This window comes from Cynocephalus volans, chromosome 5, assembly GCF_027409185.1.
Source record: "Cynocephalus volans isolate mCynVol1 chromosome 5, mCynVol1.pri, whole genome shotgun sequence".
Taxonomy (NCBI): domain Eukaryota; kingdom Metazoa; phylum Chordata; class Mammalia; order Dermoptera; family Cynocephalidae; genus Cynocephalus; species Cynocephalus volans.
The window spans coordinates 74,839,569-74,862,178 of record NC_084464.1 but is presented as its reverse complement, the minus strand read 5'-3'; the positions used below and the strand labels follow the sequence as shown (position 1 = coordinate 74,862,178).

General features: G+C 34.5%; 1 protein-coding gene across 1 annotated transcript in view; it reads right to left on the bottom strand.

Annotated features, from left to right (window-relative positions):
• Positions 1 to 22,610, bottom strand: part of ADGRB3 (adhesion G protein-coupled receptor B3) — a 658,639-nt gene that overhangs the window by 306,096 nt on the left and 329,933 nt on the right. The window contains exons 10-11 of the mRNA XM_063096759.1: positions 17,155 to 17,223; positions 12,607 to 12,715 (exon numbers count right to left, since the gene is read on the bottom strand). Of these exons, the coding sequence (XP_062952829.1) occupies positions 12,607 to 12,715; positions 17,155 to 17,223 (178 nt within the window). The remainder of the gene's footprint in view (positions 1 to 12,606; positions 12,716 to 17,154; positions 17,224 to 22,610) is intronic.

The window sequence follows — 22,610 nt, the reverse complement described above, 5'->3', positions numbered from 1 at the left end:
TTTTAGGTGCAATGAGGAAAGAATTTGAAGGAGTTAGGTAAAATTAATAGAGTTTAGGGAAAGCAAAAGGAGCCTATGTAGAAAAAAAAGGGAAGGGGGCTCATGCTATCAAATAATAGATTCAGATTCTTATAAAGGAGGAAGGTTCTTATTTCAAAGAGGAATATTGTAACTCAAATGGTTATACATCAGTATAAAGCATGTCCTTATGAGTCATTCAGTTCCTACAACTATAAGGTTCTATTTTGTAGTCATCAGCTATGCCTCATATATAATACTGTATAGCACATGAAATTACACACCCTTTCAATCTTGTTATTCTTGTGTTCACAATTCAGTTTAACTTTTATTAAAAAGTATCTTTATTCTTTAACGTAACATTGAAAAGAGCACCAAAGGTCCTCTAAGCCCACAGTATGAATTTTAATGTTATATAAAAGAACTGAATTTCTGGTTCAAACACTGATAAATATTTTAGAAAATACTCACACAAACACACACTCACACCTGCTTTCTCATATACACGTGCCACAGACCAAAACAAAAGATCAAAGTAAAGGAAACACGTATATTAGCCATATATGAAATTATTTTCATTTGTGAAGTTAAAACTCTTCATATGGAAATTTTAGGTAGGTTACAAAAGCACAAAAATATTTTTGACTGTTCAAAAGACTTTAAGGTTAAGAGTGAACTAATTCATTTATGAATTACAGAGTATATAGCAATTCTATGCAGAATTATTTGATGCATCTATACAGATAATTGAAAGAATTTTGCAGACCACAATAGATGAAATACATGTTAAAGACAAATTATAAAATTAAAGCAGAAAGGATTTCTTTGCATCAATTATTCAAGATAGCTGAGATCTGATGAACGAAAAACAAACACATGGAGGAGAAGAATAGCTCCTTCTTAAGATAGCAAAATGACAAATACCATTGAGATCCTGGTGTGCCTTTATTGTCACTATGCTACAGAAGGCAACTGTGTAATATACTTTTTAAAAAACCAACAGCTCACATAGTTTTCTAGATTAGTTGCATCATCTGCCTAAGAAGTCTGAGATTCTGGTATTTGTTGTGAAGCACATTGTGAGCATAATATTCAGATTTTTTAAAATGTAGGGTACTAAATGTAGGTAGGAACTTCAGAAGTTCCCTAGAGGAGCACAGTATGTTTAGAGGGGACTGAGTGATCTAACCATGTTCACATTCCCAGTCAGGAGTAGAGCCGTATTTGCCCTGTGGTTGTCCATGACCATGACTGACAGCCTTTTATGCACCAGGTGCTAAATATGTTATCTTTAACCTTGGCCATACCTCTACGGGGAAGGTATCATTGTCTTTACTTCAGAAAGAAGTAAACAGGAATTTAGAGATGAAATGACGTGTAGAAGCTCAGTAGTCATGGTACAGCCAAGGTTTGCAGCCAGATGTGTCTAGCTCCAAAGCCAGCATATTTCGAAAGATACAAAATGGCGTTCCTGCTTGCATTTATGTAAGAGCACCAGTCTTTAAATGGAGTCAGATTTTTCAGTTTTCAAATCCAGATGAGAAACTGTTTATTTGGAATTTGGTGAAGGAAGAAATGGAGAAGAGGAATAATTTATCACAGAATTCTTGGTATAAACAAATAAACTAAGACTTTTGAAAATGTGAAACTATGAAAATAGAAAAAACGAAAAATTGTTAAAAAGGAATCAGTGTCTCTGTTCTCTTTACTGGTTATTGTTATAGAGGCAGACCACTATTGCCATAGAGATAAGCAATTATTGCCATAGAAACAGTTAAAATGGGATTGTTTTTCATATTCACACAAACTCACGGTAACATATGTCTAATTCAGTTGAAGAGCAGAATTGGAAAGAAGGCATACACTATGCCAATTTTACTAATTTCAAATTTTTATCATATTGCATAAAAACAGAAGTAATATGTTTTTAAATACAAAATTTGCTTTCAGTTGGTTTTGGATTTTATCTTTCTATTTACGCTTATAAGTATGAATCTACCATATTCTGAAGGAATTGATCTCAAATGAAAGAATGAAGTCACCCAGGGAAGATCTATAATTCCAAGATTTTTTGGATACAATTTTGGGTGTATTCGATACACCAAGATGGAGCACTAAAACACATGCCTTCTTCATTACCATTTCTGTTTTATACTTCTCATCTTTTTCATACATTTGTGCTCCAAATGCTGCTGTACGTTATTGTGCATTCTATATAAGTTTCCAACTGAGTTTTGTGTGACCTCCTTAAGTTTCTTTAGACCATGAGCATTTTCCCAGTAAATATAACATCCAAAAGAAATGATGGGCCTTAGCGCCAAAGATTTGGTCCTCCAAGCACTCTCTCCGAGACAGTTATGGAAGGGATGGAGATGAATGAGAAATAAATTCACAAAATTTTCATTGACTAATGTGTTATAAAATAACTCCAGCATCCTTTAAAAACATGTAATTAGCCAGAAAAACAATTTTAAATTTTTAATAAACTAGGTGTATATGAAGAATTTTACTACAAAAGAAAACAAATGGTCGGGAGTTATTTTACCTTGATATAGAAATACTGAACATATGAGTAAGATTTCCCTAGAGTCAGATCCAAAAAACTACACTGAAGTTTTTTATATAACAGAAGTAGGTTACAGTGTGGTTGGCTGAGCAAGATAATGAAACAAATCTTTAACTTTCAATTACTAAGATGCAAAGGGGAAAAATGCACCCACTCTGAATGGGAAGCACTGATGTAGGACAAATTATGTGAGTGCCCTTAATGCTCAGACTGCAAGGTTGTTGGGAGTAAGTTGTGTAACGAATATTTGTGAAAGTATTAATTTGAGGAGATGTATAGAATATAGGGTATCTTTACTTACAACTTTTTTTGGAAAGCCAAAGGAATAATATTAGAAACAACACAAAACATTTTTCTATATACCATACTCAAATATCACTTCTGATAAAGAGTTCCTCAGAATAATAGTCACGGTGTGATACTAGTGAATTTTCATTGAAATGTATACTCAAATAACGCACATGTAAGGTACAAGAAAAAAAAGACATTTTAAAGCAGCAACATGCAGACTCTATTCCTTCTTAATAGTAAATTAAATGAAGTTAAATGAGCAAAAATTGTTAAATACAGATCTGAAGACTATATGAGATATTCAGAGCAGAGCAGTAGTTAAGATTAGAGCTAGAAACTGGCATAATTTAAGGATAATATAGGAGAGATTTAGGGCATTTGGGTTATTCAAAACAAGAGAAAATGACTATTAACAATGTCTTTAAATTTTTCAGGGACAAGAAACATTATTTAATAATGATTCCATGAATAATTGTGTCCTTGAGTTTGGCTGTATAAAGGAGATTAGATAAATTTTAAAATATTATGTAAGTATTTTCACCCTGTCTAACTTCTAAAAGAATACAAGCCTACTGATAATTTGAAACCATAACATTATCAGTGTTTTCTACATTAAAGTCCAAGGTTGTAACTGTGGTAGCAGTACTATTACAAACGATGTTTTTTTAAAGCTGTAGAGATAAAAATGCTTTGCAAAGACCATTCCAACTTAGGTAACAAAGTTGCATATATTTTTTACATTTTTGTTTTTTAAAAAATAGAAAACATTTTTAAAAAGTAGAATGGAACTCACTAGTTTCTTGCTGGACTTAGTTGAGCCCTAAGAGTTCTTCCACTCTTGAGGCTCCATGGCTTTACAAATAGAAGAGAAACTCAAAAATGATAGAGAAAGTGAGATTTATTTGATTTGTTAACTGGCAACTCAATCTGAGATACAGCTTTACAAAATAATTTTAATGAAAATTTCATCCTGTCTTCTGCCCAAGGATTCAGATGGTGGGATGATGACAGGATGCTGATGGCTTCTAAGGATAAAATTGCTCAATCTCCCTGAGCACAGTAAAAGTGAAATTGGCTTAAACTGCAAGAGCCAGGATTTGTGTTGGACTCAGGAAAGAGAACATATAAAAAATAAACCAAAACAAGCTTGCTTTGGACTCTAAACTTTAGAGACATTTAAATAGTTGCCAAAGTAGGTTTTTGACATAGATTTGTCTTACTTCTGTAGTTGGGTTCTTGGAGGGGCAGGGGAGACATTTCCTTGAACCCTCTCTTTCACACCTGATTTCTAAGCATTAAAAACTCTGTCAGATCAACTATTAAAATATCTCCAGCATCTGACCTCTTCTCACTATTTCCATTGTCACCTCGTCCTTGCCTCTGTATTCTCTTCACCTGGCCAATTGCAAGAAACACCTCACTGCTTTCCTGATATCCACTCATGTCCCCTTCAGTCTATTATTCTACCCTTCATAGTCAGAATGATCCTTTTAGAATGTAAATTAGATTATGTTGTTCTTCTCAAACCCTTCTATGGTTTTGCATCCCACTCAGACCTTCAATCAAATGGCTTACACAGTCTCACTTCCCACCCTCTTCCTGACTTCATCTCCTGCCGCGGCCCCTCCCTCAGCCACTCCAGCACGATGGCTTGCTCCAATTCCTTCAATATATGAAGCACAGGGATGCATCATAACCTTTGTATTTACTGTTCCTTCTGTCTGAAGTGTTCTGTTCCCACATGTCACTACATCTCATGCTCTACAGGCATCCAGTTCTATGTTCAAATACCACTTCTCTGAGGAAAGGCATTCCCTGACCATCCTATCTGAAATGACACTTCTCGCATCACTTTCTGTCCCCCTACCCTGTTGGATTGCTTCATTTCCCTTCATAGCAATTGTAACTGCTGGGCATGTTAGACGGTATTTGACTGACTAATGAGCTTCGTCTAATTTGTTCACTGAGAAATTCTTATAACCTAGAACAGAACATGGCACATATTTACTGAACGAATGTCTGAGACCCCTGAAAACTAGTTAAATCCATGAGTCATTACCAATCTGTTATGGTGGCACTGGGGAGCACCTGAAACTGGGGTACTCATTAGGGTTGAGGGGAGCCCATCTACATTTCAGAGTAATTGGTCTTGCTTGCCCCTAGAAAGGTCATTGTAGTGGATTGAATTATGTCCCCCCAAAACTCACTGGAACTTGAGTTGTGTCCCCCAAGTTTTATGTATTAGAAACTTAGCCCCCACTGTGACTGTTAAGAGGGTGGGAAATCCTATTATGGTAATTAAAAGGTGAAGCCTTGAAGAGGTGACTGGGTTGTAAGACCATGTAGTAGTGAATGTATTAAAAATGGAGGTCGGGGTGTGGTTCTGAGAGCTTTAAAAAAAAGAGGAGAGTCTGTCTTTCTCTCTCTCTGCTCACTCTGTTTCCACCCCCCTTGCAACGTGAGACCCCTGGGTCACTGTTGCCACCTCCAGATGGACTTTGGACTTCATGGCCTCAGAAACCATAAGCAATAAATATTGTCTTTATTTATAAATTACCCAGTTCCAAGTATTTTGTTATAAGCAACATAAACGAACAAATACAGTCATATATGGCCTTTCACAACAACTTCTGGAGTGCTTCCTCTCGCAACCATTTGGAATAAGAGGGTCAAAGTCAATATCAGGAGATGATTCCTACTAAATGAAAAATAATCAAAGAAACCATAGAGCTGCATATCATTCCAGGTCACAATTTAAAACCATGTTTGAACTATTTCTTTTCTCAAGTAAAGTAGTATGTCAGTACCATAAAGATACAGGTATTTTTACTTTTTCCTTTCTGAACTACAGAAAAACACCTACATGACTCAGGTGTCTAGCAAGGGTGGTACAGAGCCAGAGGTGGGGGTAAAATCTAACGCTTTCAGACCCAAGTCTAGATGACTGAACCAATGTTGGGTGCTACAAATAAACAAAAAAGATGTTAAATTGTTTATTTTGGGGACTTGGTGTCAACTGACTACAAGTACCTCATTTTTAAAGAAAGGAAGTTAAATAAGTAATGGAGATGTGTGAATCACAAAACTAAGCAGTGACAGAAAGAAAAATAAACCTAGAAAAAGAAGCCACTTCATTTTTATAGTTACATCATCAGATTGAAAGTTAGTGTCTTAATAGAAGAAACAGATATTCAACCTAAGAAATGATTAAGTTTACCGGTGAATGTAAGAAATAACATAGACTCTATGTTGATGAAAAAGCATCTGGAGAGAAAAGAGATGTCAAAATTGTATTATACCATTATTCAGATTGAATTTGGATTCAATTTCAGAAAATAGCAAGTATGAATATTCATTTTCAAAAGCTCAATATTTTATATCTCTAAAGTAAGAATAGAAAATGATATTTAGCTTGGCAAAGGAAAATATCCTAACTTTAGTGTTTTCAAGGCACTGGCCCTGTTGGATTACTGGAGAAATGTTGAAACTATACTTTTGAGAATTTTATCTTTCTTAGAGTTTATACATCAGAACAACTTGTGAAACTTCTTACAACTAAAAATTATAACATTCTGTATTTAAATATTATTAACCTAAAAACATTCCCTTTTTATTTGATATTGTCAGCTTTGAATAATTCCTAAGGAGAAATTGTGAGACAGCAGTAAGTGGGTGTAGCAACATTTTGTCAGTGCAAAATAAATTCTTGGAGTTAACTGTATCAAAATGTTAAGTGTGTGATTCATTGAAAACACCTAAAGAACTTGGAAATTTGGATCCTGTTCACTATGTCTGAACCTTTCCTGGAGAATTTTCATGTTATACCATCACTTAAGATTTTTCTTAACTCTAATATTCTGAACTTTTTTTTAGCAATTGATATTAACTACAGTATGCATTTTGAAATGTTCTCTGCCTCCTATGAATTACACAACACTGACTTTATACTGCCTTGTCCTGGAACTTCTTAAACCTACTACTTCTGAGCGTTCTTACTCTGATACCTGCCCTGATTCTTTGGTTTTAATATAGATATCGCCTTATGTTTCTTCTTTCTTTTTACCATCTTGATAATAGAAAAAACTTTTATGGTTTCAACTATCACTTCTATACAGCTGATTACCACGTGTATTTACAGATTTGACTTCTCTACTAAAACCCAAGATCTCATTTTATTTTTTCACTTGGGGGCTACACTGCTCTAAATTTTAATATGTGAAAGATACTCTCAAATGTTTGTTGAATAAATATAATCTCAATCCCTTCCTTCTCTCCCACACCCCAGTCATTTATAAAATCTATCAATTCTAGCCTCAGAGGGAGTCTCAAATTCATACCCATATTTTGGTTCCTGTTCTTTCTACCACTAATTCAAGTCTTTATTATTTCCTTCATGGATTACTGTAAAAAATATTTTAACTATATTTAGATGAACTCTGTTTATAGTCTTTCCCAATCTTGATAAAGTCTATTTTCTCCTCTATCATTTGCTCTACCAAAGCACCACTCTCATTAGGTCAAGCTTCAGTGACTCACTAGTTTCTTCAGAATGCAGAATCATGCCCCAACATGCTTCTTTAATTTTATTTAACTTCCTTTATTTCTATACATACGTGTTTTTATCAAAATAGACCACTTATCTCCTAAGCACAATCTCAACTTTGACATCTCTTTACCATCTTTACTAAAGAAATGTTCTGGAATGTAACCATCTACTTGCTACTCACTCCCCTTATGTTGAGTCGTCAACAATCCAGTATCCTTCGGAGTCTGCATTAAATGCTTTTTTTTCTAAGAAGTTCTTCTTGATCCTTACAGAGAACCACATCTCCTAGAATTAATTTCTAATATATGACACATTCCAAAAAGTTCGTGGTATTTAGTTATTTACATAATTTTTTTATGTCTACAACTAGACTGCAATCTCCTTGCAGGCTAGATGATTATTCATTTATTTTAATGACCTGAATCACTTAGCAAAGGTTTTGCTTATAGTAAGAGATAAATTCTTTTTGTTTTTATTGAACATAGTCAGTGGACTAGCAACATGCAACACACAACTGATTTTCCTTGAATTCATTTCAGTGGATGTAATTCTAATTCTAATTCCTAAATTAAAACAATTGCTTTTTAAAGAATGAGCTATTCTTCTCATTACATAAAGCAAATATAATATGCTACCCAAAGATATTGTAGAAAGTGCACGACTGAAACATAAAATATAAAACACTCCATTGCAACTTTAGACAAATCTTTAGAAAAACAGAGATCCATGCACATGCCCTATTACTCTAATCATGTAAGATCTTACACATTCTGTTGTCATTGAAACTACAAACAGCTGGGCCTCAGATAATGTGCTTTTTACCTCATCAGTGTTTCATCATCTTTATTTTATGTTATTGCTTCAAAAAAACCCCAAATATTTCCAGGTCTTAAGTCTAATTTTTATCCTTTAACTATATTTTATATTATACTACATATAAAAAATGCTAAGGAAATGGACAGTTTCAAGAATGAGTAGTTAGCAAGGTACAGAGGACATGAAGGATGGAAAACGGAAGGTTTAATTTGGCAATTGGGAATTTTTAGAAGGATTTTCCAATATGATTATCAGGAAAGTGATGAGAGAAATGCTGGATTGCAAAAGACTGAAGAGAAAATGTATGGAGAGAAGTATAGAAAGCAAGTTTAAATAAATTTTCAAGGAATATTTTTGTTGAAGAAAAATAACTTTTTGCTGAAAAAAAAAAACTTTTCATTAACCCGTATTAAATACCGTAAAGTTATGCAATTCAATCTGATAATACTTTATAAAAAATTTATCGATACATTGAAAAAGTCATATTTTTTCCTAAAACAATACCCACTCACCTATGCAGCATATTTGGAACATTTAGAATACAATTTTACAATAAAAGGCACATTGAAAATTGAAATCTTTCTATAACATATCAATTTTTATATGCAGTCATTCATTCGTTTACTTATTCAGTATTTATATAAACTATTTAGAAGAATGTTAGTCTATTGTAAGTTCACATGAACCTATATGTATTATAATTATCATGTGTGTATTTTGAATATCATATTCATATGTGAATAAAAAAATAAATATTCTATTGGAGCTCAATTATTTTATGAATGAATTGGCTTAACATCTTGGTTTGTAGAACTATTTTTTTCCAAACCTGTGTTAAACTTTTTAAGATTATAAATCTTTTGATAAAATGATCAAAGCTGTGGATATGGTCCCTACAAAAATGAACCTGCATGCATACATACCAAAATGTTAATAGATTTTTCTGCATATAAGAACATTTCATTTAACAAAAGCTGATACAGGTAGGGACATTTTTCAGATAAAAGAAGTTTCAAAACTTTTCATTTGAACTATTTTAGAATAAAATCTTTCTAAGATATGTCACTCCTTTTTTCTGCCATTTTAATCATTTTATAGGAACGTTTATCTTAAAATTAAGATAAAATTATTAATTATCATGAATTAAGGCCATGATTTTAAACATAAACTTATCCTGAGTCTTAGAACAATGCTCTCAAAGGTGAGGAGTCTTATTTCCACAATATGGACTCCATGTTCTATTGCATTCTTTCTTTTACAACTTTTATTTCTTTATCTACTCTATTTGCTACCTATATGCCACTAATACCACTGTCTCTGCTTCCAACTCATTCCACCTAAACCAGGAACCAGAAAACAGAAATGCTGAAACTATACTTAAAGCTGAAATAAAATAAACTACTAGTGAAATTCTGAGACTCTATCGTCTTTTTGACATTTATTTTTGGCTATTAAGCTTTCTCTCTTTCTTCAGGAACTTATTATCTATAGCCTAGAAAAGCAAGGTGGCTATGCATATAGGCTTTATAAAAAAATAATCTATAATCTCTCTGAAAGACATGATCTTTTGAAGTTCCTTAAGTAGTCTTAATCCAATACATTCTGGAGAAAATGACCATAAGAAATAAGCACCCTTTCTTAGTTACCTACTCTTTGCTTTTCTCTCACATGCTTTGTGTATGTGTGCATGCTTGCATATGTGTATGCTCTGTATAATGAGCTTGACATTGAATAATTAGTATTTGGACTTAGAATGTAGGACAAATGAGTGCCAAATCACACATTACACAATTTACTACTATAAAATATTATTTATACATGTCCTTGCTCAAAAGCATTGGAAATATCAGACAAAACAGTATAATCACGTTTCATATGCATAATATTAAATTGGATAACATAAAGAGTATTAATAATAAGTGATCATTATTCATATTACTCAATTTGGTATGAGTGGATACACTTTGCAAAAGTCCTAAACAGTATGTCAGTTTCTAGACTAGTATTTCGGGAAATAAACAATAAATAAGAGCTCTTTGAGATAGTCACTATAATGTTTGGGATTTTTATTCACAGAGCACACCAGTTTTAATACAGATAACTGGTGCTACATAAATGATAGAGGCTGAATGATCACTCTGTTATTATGCAAAATTGAAGAAAATATAGGATAATATTGGTTTTATTTGCAGTATTAAATTGCTTTAAGTTTTATTTAATATACCTCATAAAGTTTAATAATATGAAAGGAAAAAAGGAAACTTAGATAATGTAGTCTTATTGCAAAAAAATACACAAAATTTTCAAAAGCACAGTCTTGGTAAGTCAAAGGAAAGGTAAAGATAAATAAATAATTGCAGTTTTTGGACATTTATGGTTTTATAGCAAATAATACGAGTATATAAGAATTTGACATGCTGTTATTCTGAAACAACCTCCTTTAAGTCTAAATTTAAGTTTACTAAACTCTGATATTGGCTTTGTTTTTTATATATTTTTTTCCAAACACATCTTGAACAAATGCCATGTATTGACCTGATAATACTTTTAATTAGCAGTACCTTTTAGAATTTGATATTAACATTTACAAAATAAACCAAGAGAACTGTAGTTCTTTGTTTTTCTACCCTAGTTTTACTTGTGAATTCCTTTGCTAATTTTCTAATCTGGCATGGCACCCTTTATAATGCCGTACTCATCCACCAGAGAAGTCACAGGGCCCTTAGGAGAGTGGTTCTTTCCGGCTTGACTGAACAGTGTCCCTAGAACCTCTCTAAGTTCTTCCTTCCATGTGCCCTAAAACCCACCATGCTAACCCTTTCCTCAAGACTATTTTCCTTTCTTTGCACAGCCACTTTTACAACGGACCTTTATTGACTTTCTCTGACTTCTGAATTCGTCTTTTAACAAAGATACTGTCCTTGGTACCTTTTTCTTCTCATTGCCCACAAGAAGGAATAGCTCACTGCACTTCTGAACCAGAACAAGCTGCTGGACATCCAGTCTGGGGAAAATCTGGGCCCTCCAACGGCCTGAGAAAGTGCATTAAGACATCAATCTAACTAATAAGGCATTGTTGTGCTGCATAAAGAGGGTATGTGGGCACCAAAATGTCTCCAGACTCTTGAGAACTTCATTACATAGACTTTCCTCAACCGAAGAGTATTACTAGTAGTTAGCTATAAGCCATTACAATCTGAGGTCACTCTGGTGGAATACATCCTGGAATCAAATTAGTCCCGTAGGACTTAAGGACCTTCAGAAGAAATCAAGTGTGAAATGAACCATAATCATTAAAAAAAAAAAATTATGTTCTATACCAGTTGGAACTTCCTAGTTAATACCCCCAACAAGGTAGGCATCTTTCTGATACACAAACTAAAGCTTAAAGCTTAAATATCTGAATAAGTATATGGGGTAAAATATATTTGTTTAAACCCATTACTATCTATAGTTCAGTGGTCTTTATGTGAAGACTATTAAAACATGAAAAATGAAAGAAAACCTTTCTGAATCACAGTAAGATTATGGGAGGAAGCTTTAATAAAATGAGAAAACTGTAAAACAATATCAATTCAATATGTATAATAATTAAGAAAACAATTTCTTTGCTCTTGCCAATTTTTAACTGGAAAAAAAATATGCCATTTGGCTAATATATTTGTTGTTGGTTCAATGTCATTGTGTCAGTAGAAAAGTGTGTGTAGGTTTTGATTTTCTGTGTCATTCCTCCCTACTTAAGAGACAATGTTAAAGGTGACTAAAGGAAGAAATGCGTTTTCACGTTATGTACTTAAACATGACAGAATTCACTACAGAAGGATCTGAGAGAGCCACTGTGTCCTGGAAGGTTTTCAGGAAAACTCCAGTGGCAGAAGTGTTCGACAACACATACACATTCAGCACCTGCTTAGGACACCTAGCATGAAAGTAACTTGGCATATTCATGAACAATGGAAGATAATGAAGACTCAATATTTCAAAATCTCTAGCATATGTGTTTTGAAAATTAGACTGTATAGCAACAGACATTTGGCAAATAGAAAAAGAAGTACATGTTATCTTTCACATATACGTGTCCAGATACAGCCAAGTAGACCTATAGGCATTCATATAAATGCATGCAGATGGATACCATATGTGTGTATATGTATGTATATAAGTGTGTGTGTACATACATATCATGCACATGTAGTTGGACCCATCTAAAATTAGACACCAAGTATCCATAATATATGAATGAATATTTACTCACATACACTTAAAAATATGAACAATGGATATCATACTTGAAAATATACAGTGCAGATACTTGCAATTTTTTTTTTTTAATTTCAGAAAGGTTTTGGGAAAAAATCCTATTTCTTACCTACATTTCCAGTCATTAAGTATGAATTCTGAAAGTCCATCATCCCCATTCCAACAATGTGTATAAAATCTTCAATCACCTGCATTAACTCTATCGAGCCTGGATAAATCTGGAAAAATAAGCAAGGGTAAGATGGAATAAAATGTCTATACTCATATAATAAAACACATAAGTGGTATTTTAAAAACATACATAATGAGGTCATAAATGAGCTCTGTTTTATTTGAACAAATTTCTGCAACTGGCAGCAGCTGTATTTTTTTAAATTAATAGTTAAGAATAACACCAGATGTCACACAGCAAGAACTTTGGAAGTGATATGATACAGTGATTAATCCTCCATAAATCTAAGGAAACTCAAAATATCTAACAGATTGTCTATTCGGAAATAGCATGACTTTACTTTTGAGTGGCTCTTTTTCTTACTTAAACATAACGTAGAACAAACACTGAAATTGGACTCTTCACATTTGTGGCTTAGTGTCTCTATGCAGACACAGGAAGAAAAAACAATTATTATTGCCATCATGAGGATATTTAAAAACTAGTAAATCTGTTGCATAATAAATAAATATCTTGGGAGAAAAATTTATTTCTAATAATTCTAATTAGGTATATAATAATAGCTCTAGTGTAGGTACTTTTACATGTACATATACAAAACAAAACTATGAGATTATTGTCCTTTTTTAGGAAAGAAGCAGCAGAAGCTCCAGATTAAACAATATACCTAAGGCCATACAGTATCTTTGCTATTGGCTGCAGCTGTATCTATCTAATTATATCTATCTATCAGTCTCTGTCTGCCATTCATCTACATTTATATCTATATAATCTGCCTACCTATCTATCTACCCATCTATCCACTCACCCAACTACCTACCTACCTACCTAAAGCGGCATCTACCTCCATGACCCAAGTGTTTTTTCCATCATCATGGCACCTCCCACCATATAAATAGATCGGTGTTTTGTTTTGTTTTGTTTGTTTGTTTCTTTTTTTTTTTTAAGACAACCTGATTCTGGAAATAGCTCATAGTGTGTGGAACATGAAAACCATTTAAAAGGCTACCTGAATTTTAGCATGTGTAACCAATAAAGCTTTTAAAGTCAGCCTGCATTATATAACCACTTTAGAGCAGAAAGTCTTTTGAAGTTAGGTTCATTCCTTGTAGCCATTCAGCATCACTGCAGCTTCTAGCCATGAAAAATTAAGTGGATTAGAGAGTGCTAGCTGGTTTGTACTTGTGAAGGCTAGTACAGAAGGGAAAGAGACTCTGATCAGCAGGAAAACATACAGTGAAAGCTGGAAGGAAGTGGAATAGGAGGAAGATGAGTTGAACAGGATGGACAGCAGGCAGAGTGTGTGTATTTTACATGGGCTTGTGGCTATGCCCATCTAAAAATCAGACACAAAGTTTTCACAACATATTTACTCAATATACTTGAAGATGTGAACAATGGATATCACACTCAGAAACGTCTAGCACAAATAGTTGCAAATTTTTTAATTTCAGAGAGATTTGGGCATTGAATCCTACTTCTTAGCTACATTTTCAGTCATTAAATATAAATTTTGAAAGTTCATTATCCCCCTTTCAAGAATGTACATAAAATTTCCATTGGTATTAGGTCTTCCTGCTACTACTGCATTTTCCTCCTCTTCTTGTGTAGGTCTATGGGTGTATGTGTATGTGTAGTGTAAGAATGAGCACAAATTAAAAATGAGAGGATTAATTTTTCCTGTTGAAAATAAGGGAGGACACTCCCCCTTGCACCACCCCTTTTCTCAGAGCATTAACTTTAGAAAATTCCTAATTGTAACTTCTTTCTCTGTTTCATTGAAATATATGTAAATCTTTTAAAAAAGCTAAATAGTCTCTCCCTAGCTTAAAGATCCAGTAGTGTCTCTCTTTAAAAGATTAACATGAAGGAAGACAGGACCCCCATCTCTCAGTTGCTGTGGTAGGGTAGGGAGTCTAAGTTCAGTTGCTACTTGAACCTTGTTTCAAGTTGTAAAATTGCCTCCAGTCATAAAGATAAGAGAAGCTTATTTTTCCTTTGAGTAAAGCCAATTAACTAACAAGAGAGTAACCTCCAATTACCAAGTCAATTTAGTATGAACTACTTGTGACAAATGGTGCTGTCAAGTCCTCTTACTCAGAGACTAGTTACTGTTTATCTTGCGGACACATATGCAACAGGTTTTAATTGCTTGGTCATGTAAAAGGGTGAGGTTTCTTACTGTCTTTGTAATCTCTGAGCAAATTGCCTATGATATGCATTACATTCTAGTCTAATGCTTATTCAATAATAAAATTCTTCTTTCTCCCATCTTTGTGGAGAGGTTTTTTAAGTTGGAAGAATATTTTGATTTTAATTATATTTCCCCAGCAGGAGTTGAATGTTATGAAATAGGGCTGGAAAACTTTTTCTGTTTATAAACAGTAAATATTTCAGGCTTTGCAGACCATCGAATCTCTGTTGGAGCAACTCAGTTCTGTCCTTGTTGCACCCAAGAAGCCATGGATAACATGTAAATAAATGGGTGTGGCTATAGTCCAAAATGTTATTTACAAAAGAAACATCAGGCTGGATTTCGCTCACTGGTTTCAGTTTGCTCACTCCTGCTCTAGAGACACACGGATTTTCAGTATAACAAAAAAATACAGACCAAAATGGCTTGCGTTGACTGAAATGAACTTGTAAACTCCAACCACAATGGTGGTGTATAAAATACTGCCATATAGAGTGTAGTCTTTTTGTTTTGTTTACTTTAATAAACTACATTTTTAGTAGAATGCTTCATTTAAACATAGTTTAATCCTTCATAACGGGGTCTGATGAGTTACTAACAAATTTTGAAATGGCTGTTTGTTGTTCAAAAGTGTAAATTTTGTTTGCAAATTCCTTCCGATACCAATAATCATCATTTCACTCAACCAGTTTTCCCAATTCACACAAAGCTCTGTTTTAAATTTGCTTTTGTTGAGCTTCTTGCTTTAAAATAAGAGGATCCACAAGTATTATCTCTGGTAGATATAGCCCTTATTTCCAAGAAGTTCACCCTTTGTGCAGCAACTTGGTGACTCATTTACCATGTAGCTGCATTTATGACATCACCTTTTAGTATAATAGCTACAACATTGCTTTTTTCTTAATTTCAAATAGTTATTTTAAAAATAGCATTAAAGATTATCACTACAGACAAAAAAATTTAAAAAATAAGAATAGCTAACTCAAAGTCAAAAGCAAATAGATGGACTATGGATTCACTATTTTTCATTGACAAGAAGTTCTTTCACCGTTTATTATGTGTTCAAGCTGGGACCTCACAGTAAATAACATCATCTGATGAACTGCAGTCTTATTTTAAATAGGATATTATACACTTGTTCTAAATATATCCATAATTAATAGTCTCCAGCATTCTAGAAAGATGTGCTTAGCTTCTGCAGCTGTATTCTAAGGAAAGATACCATTTTCTTTCAGTGAATGAATGAGGCTGTCCTCCAGAATAAAGCCAAGGACAAACATATATAATTCAAACTACTAGAAAAAGATAGATTCAGGGTCTCAAACTAAGGGGTAAATTTTTCCTGCTGTGGTCAGAAGCAGAGAACATGTACCTGATAATGAGGTAGACCCTCACTGGACTATTTTTAGAGCTCCTATCATAATAGTAATAAAGGGCATGCTTTAGTCCTCAAGGGTTAGAATATGATTATAAAGGGAAAAAAGGGATAGATGGGTCACCTGAGCCACAGTAAATATTCATTCTTTTTTTCAAGATTGCCTCGTTCTCTTGGAATTTTTAACAAGGGTCAAGTAGAAAACTTAAAGAAGTTTAACATTCAGTTAAATTAAATTTCCATAGGATTTTTTAAAAACATCATTATTCTCCCTTTCTTAACCTTTAACTCACTTTTTCTGTAATTCAGAAAAAAAAAGTTACTAACTACATATCAGTTAGGATAACACAAATGGCAGTGCAAGGTATTTTAAAACAATAACTAAACTGATAAGGCCACTTGCTACACTGACAAGACATAACAGAAAGAGAAGGAAGATCAGAATGCAAATTTTATATGGGAGCTCTTTTTTTACAACTCTTGGATTTGAATAAAAATGCATATCAGTATATATGATCAAGATTATATGTAGCATTGTAGTAAAGGCAAATGATTTTACTAGTCAGTACCACATAGTTTCATCTGAGATATGTGCTTTTAGATTTGCTGTTTTTCCCATAGTCTGTAGACGGGAAAGAAATCTACTGGTAAGGCATGTAGTTATTATATATTAATTCCTTAAAATTATAAATTACTTAAACTTGCTCAGTTTTTTTCACATGTATAAACATTATTCCATCCACTGGATGATATTATAGAAGGTCAATTGTTTTCTCTAAAATTACTATGGCATAATTTAGATTGACTTTTAAAATCTTTTATGTTCTTGAAACAGCAAGCCATTAATTTCTTCACACATTTCTTACATTTTATTTAGCCAATTTCATTTTATGTTCTGAAATAACCCCAACCTTACCTGTTGTGCATCTTCCCATTTTTCCTTGTTTTCTTCGTCTAGAAGGTTGCTAACTATTTGAAAGAAGTTCTGTAAATTAAATTGGAAAAAAAATTAATATTACATGAGAGAATATAGTTTTTGACAACATCAGTTTGGGTTGATTATGTGGTAAAGTTATAAACACTTTGCAATACTGCTTTACGATGCTAACATATTATTCTAGAACATCTGTGAGGACCCATTTTCAGCACCATAAATCTAGGATTTTTATGTAACTTCATTCCTACACCCTTACAAGAAATCAGAATAGGAAAAAAACACTTAATTTTACTCACAACTATTTGTTTCCATTGTAGCCTCCATATTCTACCCTCCAATGTCACTGCATCATTATTACATATCAACAAGTTTTATACCTTCTGTAATGAAAGTTACCTGTATTTGATTTATTGCAAGTTATTCTGTTAATTGTGAATCATGATTGCTACTCACAGTGTTGTTTCGAAGAACATTATAGTGAGACCGTGAACTACGGGCAAAGCTGAGGCAAGACAGGCTCCCTGGAACCCTGGCTCTGCCCTTCTTGCCTGTTTACTTTTATTACTACCCATTGTAAATATTAAATGAAATTTTCTAAGTTCCTGGCATATAGCATATGGTAATTGCTCAATAAATCTTAGCTATTTTCAAATTATTACTTTTACTCCTCTGCCTGTTGCCAGCAAGTCAATATAGAGGAATGAATAGACACATAACATGTTCCCATTAAAGTCCCCAATCTTTGCCATCGTCCTCATCCCTAACTAACTGTTGAAAACCTGTTGGCTTTATCTTCATCTAGCAGTAACCAAATAAGTTTTTGATTTTCTCTCTCCATGCAGACCAGGCACATTTTTTTTTTTTTTTTTTTTTTTTTTAAATTTTATTTTGTCGATATACATTGTAGCTGATTAATGCTCCCCATCACCAAAACCTCCCTCCCTTCTCCCTCCCCCCCTCCCCCCCAACCATGTCCTTTCTGTTTGTTTGTTGTATCAACTTCAAATAATTGTGGTTGTTATATCTTCTTCCCCCCCCCCGGTTTGTGTGTGTATGTGTGTATGTGTGTGTGTGAATTCATATATTAATTTTTAGCTCCCACCAATAAGTGAGAACATGTGGTATTTCTCTTTCTGTGCCTGACTTGTTTCACTTAATATAATTCTCTCAAGGTCCATCCATGTTGTTGCAAATGGCAGTATTTCATTCGTTTTTATAGCTGAGTAGTATTCCATTGTGTAGATGTACCACATTTTCCGTATCCACTCATCTGATGATGGGCATTTGGGCTGGTTCCAACTCTTGGCTATTGTAAAGAGTGCTGCGATGAACATTGGGGAACAGGTATACCTTCGACTTGATGATTTCCATTCCTCTGGGTATATTCCCAACAGTGGGATGGCTGGGTCGTATGGTAGATCTATCTGCAATTGTTTAAGGAACCTCCATACCATTTTCCATAGAGGCTGCACCATTTTGCAGTCCCACCAACAATGTATGAGAGTTCCTTTTTCTCCGCAGCCTCGCCAGCATTTATCGTTCATAGTCTTTTGGATTTTAGCCATCCTAACTGGGGTTAGATGGTATCTCAATGTGGTTTTGATTTGCATTTCCCGGATGCTGAGTGATGTTGAGCATTTTTTCATGTGTCTGTTGGCTATTTGGATATCTTCCTTAGAGAAATGCCTACTTAGCTCTTTTGCCCATTTTTTAATTGGGTTGCTTGTTTTCTTCTTGTAAAGTTGTTTGAGTTCCTTATATATTCTGGATATTAATCCTTTGTCAGATGTATCTTTTGCAAATATTTTCTCCCACTCTGTTGGTTGTCTTTTAACTCTTTTAATTGTTTCTTTTGCTGTGCAGAAGCTTTTTAGTTTGATATAATCCCATTTGTTTATTTTTCCTTTGGTTGCCCGTGCTTTTGGGGTCGTATTCATGAAGTCTGTGCCCAGTCCTATTTCCTGAAGTGTTTCTCCTATGTTTTCTTTAAGAAGTTTTATTGTCTCAGGGTGTATATTTAAATCCTTAATCCATTTTGAGTTGATTTTAGTATACGGTGAGAGGTATGGATCTAGTTTCATTCTCCTGCATATCGATATCCAGTTATCCCAGCACCACTTGCTGAAGAGGCAGTCCCTTCCCCAGTGAATAGGCTTGGTGCCTTTGTCAAAGATCAGATGGCAGTAAGTGTGTGGGTTGATTTCTGGATTCTCTATTCTATTCCATTGGTCAGTGTGTCTGTTTTTATGCCAGTACCATACTGTTTTGGTTATTATAGCTTTGTAGTATAGCTTAAAGTCAGGTAGTGTTATGCCTCCAGCTTTATTTTTTTTGCTGAGCATTGCTTTGGCTATTCGTGGTCTTTTATTGTTCCATATAAATGTCTGAATAGTTTTTTCCATTTCTGAGAAAAATGTCTTTGGAATTTTGATGGGGATTGCATTGAATTTGTATATCACTTTGGGTAGTATGGACATTTTCACTATGTTGATTCTTCCAATCCAAGAGCATGGAATATCTTTCCATCTTCTTGTATCCTCTCTAATTTCTCTCAGCAGTGGTTTGTAGTTCTCATTATAGAGATTTTTCACCTCCTTGGTTAACTCAATTCCTAAGTATTTTATTTTTTTGGTGGCTATTGTAAATGGGCAGGCTTTCTTGATTTCTCCTTCTGCATGTTCACTATTGGAGAAAAGAAATGCTACTGATTTTTGTGTGTTGATTTTGTATCCTGCTACTGTGCTGAAATCATTTATCAATTCCAACAGTTTTTTTGTAGAGGTTTTAGGCTGTTCGATATATAGGATCATGTCATCTGCAAACAGGGACAGTTTGACTTCATCTTTTCCAATCTGGATGCCCTTTATTTCCTTCTCTTCTCTGATTGCTCTGGCTAGTACTTCCAACACTATGTTGAATAGGAGTGGTGAGAGTGGGCATCCTTGTCTAGTGCCTGTTCTTAAAGGAAAAGCTTTCAGCTTTTCCCCATTCAGGATGATATTGGCAGTGGGTTTGGCATATATGGCTTTAATTATGTTGAGATACTTTCCCTCTATACCTAACTTATAGAGGGTCTTTGTCATGAATGAGTGCTGAACTTTATCAAATGCTTTTTCCGCATCTATAGACCAGGCACATTTTGATGTTAATTTTTCATTCACCGTGGACAGAGAGCCGGGCTCTGTTCAGTTCATCTCCGTTAGTGCTCCTTTCACACATAAGGGATATTTACCAAAGAGGGACTTTTCTGTCCTCTGATACTACGCTGTGCCATCAAGACATAGGAGCCAGGAGAGGAAAGTCTGTTGAAGACGAACAGTGACTTGGGATCACAGGAGATCTAAGAAGTGTAAAGTGAAGGCAGGACATTTGTCCTAAGCTATGCAGATGGAGGTTTCTTGGTTGTGTCCTAAGAACCCGTGTCATCTAACTGGTCTGGGTGCAACTTAGCAGTAGTACTGCTTCATACTAATATATTAGCTTAGGACAGGGATCCCTTGAGGGCAGAAATCATATTTGTTAGCTCCATTAGTCTTTCTCCCTGTCTAGATTTTCAAAACAGGCATTTGTTCTAATTCCAAACAAATTCACCTGGGTGTTTTTAGATGAAAAACAAAACTACTTTATTTCCTCTCTCTTGTGGTTTGAAGCTGTTAATATCTATATTTAATTGCTCTATTTGTGCTATTTATTTTAATCGTTTCTGGCAATCACAAGGTTGAAACATGTTTCGAGTCATAACCTCTATAAAAGTTACCGAATATTTTATGCAACTCTTGAAAAAAATCGCAAGTCTGTTTTAGACTTGTTTTCAGCTCGTTTAACCTTTTTGTGCTACCAGACACTTTTTTCACTTAAAATTTCCTGCTTGAAGTGTTAACATTTTAAGGGCTTAGTCCATTGAGCTGTAACTCTATCTATGGGCAGAAAGAATTAACCTTCAGAGTTCTCCAATTGCCTATGGCTGGTTAACTCAGTAGGGGACATGGTGCTAATGAGGCAACAGTTCCAAGTTTTATCCCTATACATGCCAGTTAGCTGTGCTGAGGTCCACGACCTGGGTCTGCATCCTTTCCCCAGCCAGCTTTCATATAAAATGCATGCTGTTGCTAATGAGAGACACCAAGAGGATGAGAAGCAATCCATGCAACTGCATCTCCATTTCTGGGAAAACATTTCACAGAGCATGTTTTACTGACAGTGGGTCAGTGACTCCTTGCTGTACATAAAAATTATTACACACACACTATTCCTTGACAAAAATCATAAATTCAGAGTTCAGTTTTTAAAAATCACCAAAGGGCACACATAAAACACACACACACACACACAATTAAAATATACATTATACTAATCAAACAAAGAGCATAAGAAACATTTTGTACTGTTCTCCAAGGCCAATAAATGGGACTTTACTAAATCGCAGTGGGAAGGCAGTTCAGAATAAATTTCTCCTATAATCTCACTGTTGATTGGATTTCAGGATAATCAGTAGCAGTGCCTTGACTAATGCAAGCTACTTAGGGGCACATTGAGCCAAGCCTGAAAATCTTGGGTGGTGTGGGGCATTTACAGGGAGACTGAGTTTTTCTTGTTCATCAGTGTATCCTCAGCACATATAATGCTTCGCCCATATTAAATAGCAGATATTTAATAAAGTCCTAAATTAAAGGAACTAATGAAATTACAAAATCAGTGCACCTCAAGATTTCTAACAAGACTTAGCATCATTCCTTCGAGCTGACACTACTCTAACTGATCTCACACGTATTGAAAAAGTACATACACATACAAAATGTATGTATTTTATATATACATATGTATGTATAAATTTACTTTGACATTTACTCAAAGATCAGACTGATGTGTGGAACAGAACAAAACCAAATAGAACAGTATTTTGAAGAGGGGACTGCTGGGGTTTGAGTGTCCCCCCAAACTCATGTTCCACACTCTCTATTGTGGTGGAAGGTGGGGTCTTCAGGAGGTGATTGGATTGTGAGGACTGTGCCCTTGTGAATTGTTGATGGTTTAATGGGTTGTCATGGGTGTAGTTCTGATGGCTTTATAAGGAGAGCAAGTGAGAAGGTTAGCTCTCTTGTTCATGCTGTCCTCGTCACGTGATACCCTGTGTCACCACAGGACTCTGTACAAAGGCGCTACCAAGAAGAAGGCCCTCACTGCATGTGCTCCCTTAGACTCTGGACTTCCTGGCCTCCAAAACTGTAAGAAATAAATTTTGTTTCTTCATAAGTTATCCTGCTTCATGTTATAAGCTACAGAAGACAGACTAATACAGGGACTCCTAACATTTCAGGCCACTTTATTGAATTTTTGGACAAAGTATGAAGCTGTTTCCATGTGGCAGAGCTGCTACTTGCTAGAGCTCCTTGATAACTATGCTAATGGTGATAATAGTTCTCTTTTGATGATTT